We start from the raw sequence: 6,117 nt of genomic DNA on the forward strand, positions 1-6,117 counted from the left end.
ACAATTTTGTACGCGAAATTATTATGGCAACGAATATTGTGTTGAATTTCATAGAGTAATCATGTCATTGTCATTGATTAGCGAATTTGACATTAGCATTTGAATACCAGTACAAAATGAATAAAATCTATAGAATTTTCAACATTTCTTTATTTCAAATGGTACATCTTTATTAAATAATTGCTACCTAAATTGCAGAATACATTAAAAACAAACCTTATATTAAAAACTAAAATGGAAATTGTTGACCAGATCTTTGTATCCTTTCAAGGTGTAATTCAAATAACAATTTATTGTTATAATAATAATCGCTCTGCGACGAATTTATTCCAGGGTCATAGCTGGGACGTCTATTATCCATAGAATCAGACGACGAACTAGGCGATGATATGCCATTGTCAATTACAATACTATTTACTTGACTAGAATCTCGTGATTGAGATGCACTTGTGTTCACAAGACCGTTGTTGATGTGCAAATTATTAATTCGTTTTGATAGCGGCATAAATTCGCACGTGTCATCTTCCCGAGATCTTTTCCTGCAGAGGTAAATAGATAATAGTTCAAGTTCAACATAGAAAAAAATAAATTTGTAACAAAATATATTACACATACCTATTTTCTGTCATCGTCTGAAATAAATATTGGCCATTATTGTTAAGGCAGGTCATAAAATTTAAGGCGTAATCCTTGCCAAAAGTCATTGGTTGACTCGAAATAATCTAGTTTACAGTGATTATAAATTAATCGATGTAAACATTTAACTAAAATAAACTAGATGAATTTCCGTCTCATCTGACATAACAGATTTGACATTACGTAGTTATGAGAATCGTATAGGTTACATTTTGTACTCTGCTTGCAGAACTGGTAGCTCGGCTTTTTAGCTCGTCTTAGTTTTTCTTGTAAATCTTTACATACCAACATTTGTTACTTACATTTGTTAGTAGGAATTTACTAGGACTTCAATCTAATTTTTGGAAATCTTAGATCCACATCCTGCGCTGTTGTATTACGAAAAATGTTAATAAATACAAAATTTAAAATTGTTATAGTTGAAACCAGCTACACGCCTGTTATATTTTTCAGTTTCCAAAAATGAATATAGTCTAATCCGATGAATTTTAGTAGTTTGTTTCCAAAGCTGTAAGCTCTACGTTCCAAGTTCCATTATTAATTTCTCGTTAAGGAAAGAAACGGTCAAATGCGACGTAGCACTACACGTGATTACTTAATACATGTTTTAAAGGTTGGTCGTCCCCTTGTTACAGTTAAAAGTTCTATGAACTCATTCACGTAAATGAGATTAGATTAAGTGATCACGCTTAGTACATTTAAAGGATAGGATAGTTCCGCTACACAAGGAACAAAGCAAAAATGTACTGAAACTAAAAAATATATATAAATAGTGAACCTTATTTAATACACCCAACCATAGATTATACACTTAATATATTTGAGACACCCAACCACTCAACTGAATCATGGCTCTAATGTATGAGCCACTTAAAGCATTAAGCAATGGCTTTTTCCACCATCAGTACCTACTTAAAGAAAATTAAGCGCTAAAATGTTTATCAAAAGATAAGCACGCTAAGGAAACATAGTTAAAAACTTTACTGACTTAGGACTTAATGAAAACACATAAACAATGTATTCGAAACCTTAGGAACAAAAATAAAGGTCTCAAATATTTTTTGGTCATACTTTATGCTCTAGTAGCGCCACCTCAATTATGGCTTTCTTTTGAACAGTTATCATAACGTAGCAAAAGCTCATTGAAGGAAATTCTTTAATTAATGTAAATTAATTAAACTTATTTAATCCATAAATAGCAACGTTTTGACTGGAAAACAGACGTTTTATTAGTTTTAAAAACTTGATTGAAATTAAGTGGAATATGAAGAGCAGTATCTCCATCTGTTTAGTATGGAAAGTATTAATATTTTTAGATTAATATATCATATAGTAGATGGCGCTGTATGACACTAAACAAAATGTTATGTTTTTTGCTTATATTATTAGTAACCTCGAGGGTTTATAGTTTCACCGAACGTGTAGGCGATGGCTCAGCTTAAGAAACTTGGTTAATATCTACCCCAGCAAGAAGAGGGTGTCAATGAATCTGCCACTACATAGGAATCGCGACCCACTGAGAAAATCCGATGGGCTCAGTGGGCTTTATGATTGTGATAAACCACCTCAGTATGTATACATAAAAGTCCTTTAATCGGTCATTTTCTGAGCAAAATAATGAGGAGAACTGCAGGCCATAAGAACCTCGCAAGACGCAAGAATTAAAATGCAATAGTTTTAAATACTACCTACTAGATGGCAGCACGTATAAAATCCCAACAAGTTCTTCAATGTGAACAACGAGATCATAAATTAATATTATTACTATCATTAACCCATACTTTAATTAAACACTAACCAATAAATGGAAAGACAATGTCACAAATAAAAAACTGTCAATAAAAACTGAAGTATACCAAAATTTAAATTTATACCATATACTTCAGTGATTTATACAAATTAAAAGTTCCTTTTTAAACGAGGCTTGCAAAGAATTCCCTGAGGTAGACAGCGTCATATCGTGATGGGGCAAGGCAAAGCCCGAAACATTCGGGGGATCCCGAATCCACTTACACTGCTTTGAGGTGTTTCTGTGAAGTTTGGTAACGATCGATTAAAAACAAATCAAATATCGACCTGCAAGCCCGGATCTGTCTAGTCGCTAATAAAAATGGAATGTCATCGTACTTGTAGTTACCAACCAACCAAACAAGGCAGACATGTGTTCCACAATTCCACACTCGATATGGACAAACAGAGCCTTTATTACATCTTACGTTTGCCTTGTATTCTTCTAATCTGTTTCACTAATGAAATTAGTTAAGCGAATAACGCATATGCGGTCCTGCTTACTGAAAAACTGTGATTATAAGTTTTTATTTAATTTGCAATCTTTGTAGGTATTTTATGTGCTAATTAAATCCGGCCTGTTTAAGCTGGTCGATCTTTGATTTCATCGCTACTAAACTACAGCATCATCTGCAAGACTAATTTGAAGAAATCCAGAAAATTTCATCGATATCGGTTTTGGAGTGTTTTAGTTTTAATATATTGCTCGTAAAGAGGGTCACAATCTTGAACAGCTGATGGTGACAGGAAAGGTAGATGGCAAACGTCCCAGAGGACGCAGTCCCACGAGATGGTCGGACCAAATACGAGTCGTCTATTATCAAAGGTGGCAATCTGTGCATTTGAACAAAAAAATGTTATTGATATGTCAATACAGACTGATTTGAATATAATCGTCTCCTTCAAAGAATACGGTTCAAAACCTGCATTAAATAAAGGTTAATACTTAACCTGTTATTTATCTAAGATGTCGTTCAGAAGAGTTTTGTGGCTGCCAATGGAATACAAAGTCAATAATTCGTTTTTCTGATTTACCAATAATTGTCCAAAAGTCACATTGCCGGCTTTGATAATAGTCGACTCATACGATCTTCTCTAAACATCAACTTCCACAATGCCCTTTATGAAGCTAAGGATCGCAGCAGATGGAGGGAAATCGTACGGGAGAAACTGATGCAGGGGGGAAGTCACGACCCTCAGTAATGAGGAAAACGACGCGAGGAGGAGAGGAGGACTTTTAATATACACCGCAATGTTAGGCTCCAGCTTGACTGTGCATTGGATTGCTGACATCAATGAGCGACAGTAACAACTCATAATGAAATGGGCCGTATACTCTGTTACCTCTAAGACCATTAACAAAAAAATATGTAGTGTTTGCTCGTATCAAAATCTTGCACGTGGCTTACGTTACCTTTTCCTACGGAGCTAACTTTTATGCAATGGTATCACATCGAGGGGTGAAAGGCTATTTGGTTTAAGCGACATTTCCTTTAACACGCAACTTTTATCTTTGTAATTAAAGGTCCGTTTTATTTAGTATTAGTATCAACAGTTCGATATTTTTAATTGAATTTCAATTAAGCTTACCCCGTTCATATAGAAGAAGGTTTTTTGAAGTTGAAGAACGTTTTTTGATATGATATTATTTCTAAATTTTAAGCTTTAAATGGCTCTCCTGTAAAGCTTCAAAAATGTCGCTTAAACCTAATAGCCTTTCGCCCTTCGACATGGTAAACATGACCTTTTTGACGTGACAACGTCTTATAATTGGATGGAGCCGGCTGCACACACGAAAAAACATGACTCATGCGGCGTTACCTCGCTCTGAGGCGTTCCATTTAAGGCTTGAAGTGCAAGCGAGAGCACGCAACGAGCGACAAAGAGGCACAATCGGCCTCCGCGTTCGGCAGCGTTCGACATCTGTCTCTCTCCTACTTGAGTGAGCAATGCATCCGCGTGGACAGCTGCTATACAATAATACATTTACATGTTTTCGTCAAGTATGAAGTTCAGTGAAAAGTGAATGTGGTGTGAATTATATTATAGCAACGATGATTGCGGCGATTCGAAGAATCAATTCAATAGTGATTTCCATTTACCTCCTTCTCTATATCCATACAAAATATCTATCAACCAACAAAATTAAAATTTGCTTTTGAAAAATGAAACCATTCCATCAGTATTTTTTTATGACGTTGTCACGTTCAACTATCGTCAGTAAACCGACTTTACAGACAACCGATTTTTTTTTCAGGCCGGGGGTCGAACCTGTTACGAGGTCGATTCAACATCAAGGAGTATGAAGAGAGTATTCAATGGTCAACGGCACAAATACGGAATTTCGTTTACGCATTTTATTATGATAGCTGACTTTTTCACTTTTTTTTTTCTACCTATGCTAGTAACCCCTCGGTTATTCTAGATTCACCGAACTAGTAGGTGAGCTCGTGAGGCTCAAACCTTACGTTGTTGCTAACACGAACCCTAGCTCTTGCCATGCTTCGCAGAATCTACCACCAGATCCGAAATGCGACCTACTGAGAAGATCCGGCGAGAAAGTGGGTTGTGTCTATGGATTAATTCACTCGCGGAGCCCTTCGTCGCAAGCGACGGGTTCGACGAGAACGATATGACCGGGGTAGCTGTCTATGTTTTCACCATGACACTGTAACTGCCCTCAGGATTGTATTCTCTATGGTGTTGAAGCCGTCGAATCTTTCGTGTTATTCTTTTTCTTCTTATTTGTCGTTTCCTCATTACTGAGGGTCGTGACCACCTTGGTCCAGTTTTTGCACCACCTTCCTCCAATGTTGCCTGCATTCGGCCTGCTTAATGGCGCCCGGGACGCTGGTGTTGGTGGTCTCCTTGATAATGTCCGTCGACAAGCTCAAACACTCAAAAAACCTTCCGTTAGACAGCGTAAGCTATGTACCTACACAAAATTAATGTTTTTAATCTTCCTCTTATGTGTGTTGAGCGTAACGAAATATGAACGCGTATAAATCTCACTCACTTAAATCGTATTATATTAAATTTTCGCGAGACGTAGACATAATTAAAACTTTACACTTTTACGGTTATTGTATTGTTTTAGAGAAAAAACCTAAAAGTTTAGAAATAATTTTGATACAAAAAGAAAGATGGCGGTTAGCAGAACGCAGTTATATTAATACGTGAAGCAAAAACTTTGTATCCCTTTTAACGAAAATTGCGCGGACGGAGGATTATGAAATTTTCCACACTTATAGTGAATATAGAGAAGAAGTGCACAATGCTAATATTTTTTTAAAATAATGCATAAAAGATACATTAAATCAATAAAGAAAACATTACACACACTACATACCATGTATTTGACGCAGTACGCTTGCATACTACGAGTATTTATTGTCAAACTGGTGTTCCTGACGTCAAATTGATAGATTAATTATTGTTTGTCTTTGTTAATATTTTTTATAGTGTAGTCTTGGCGAAATTTGTGATTACAGAAGTATAAAATACAATCTTAATAGTGTAAAAACTTACAATTCCAATTAATTATAGTCGAATTTCGACTACTGCGGGACCTCTAGTATACATAATATGTCGACGGATATGACTAAGTAATAACGCTTAGTCGCCCGTGACTATAAATATTGTAAAGTACCTTATAGTCGAATCTTTGCAAAAGTTAAAAAATTAAAAATAAAT

At 35.7% G+C, this 6,117-nt stretch overlaps 1 protein-coding gene across 1 annotated transcript; it reads right to left on the bottom strand.

Annotated features, from left to right (window-relative positions):
* Positions 1 to 132: 132 nt before the first annotated feature.
* On the bottom strand, positions 133 to 822 carry LOC114253347 (uncharacterized). The gene is made up of 2 exons (XM_028188194.2): positions 616 to 822; positions 133 to 539 (listed from the first exon to the last, which is right to left on the bottom strand). The coding sequence occupies exons 1-2, from the start codon at positions 702 to 704 to the stop codon at positions 230 to 232; spliced, it is 399 nt and encodes a 132-aa protein (XP_028043995.2). The 5' UTR covers positions 705 to 822; the 3' UTR covers positions 133 to 229.
* Between the last annotated feature and the right edge of the window lie 5,295 nt (positions 823 to 6,117).

Source organism: Bombyx mandarina, chromosome 17 (assembly GCF_030267445.1).
Source record: "Bombyx mandarina strain Sakado chromosome 17, ASM3026744v2".
Taxonomy (NCBI): Eukaryota; Metazoa; Arthropoda; class Insecta; order Lepidoptera; family Bombycidae; genus Bombyx; species Bombyx mandarina.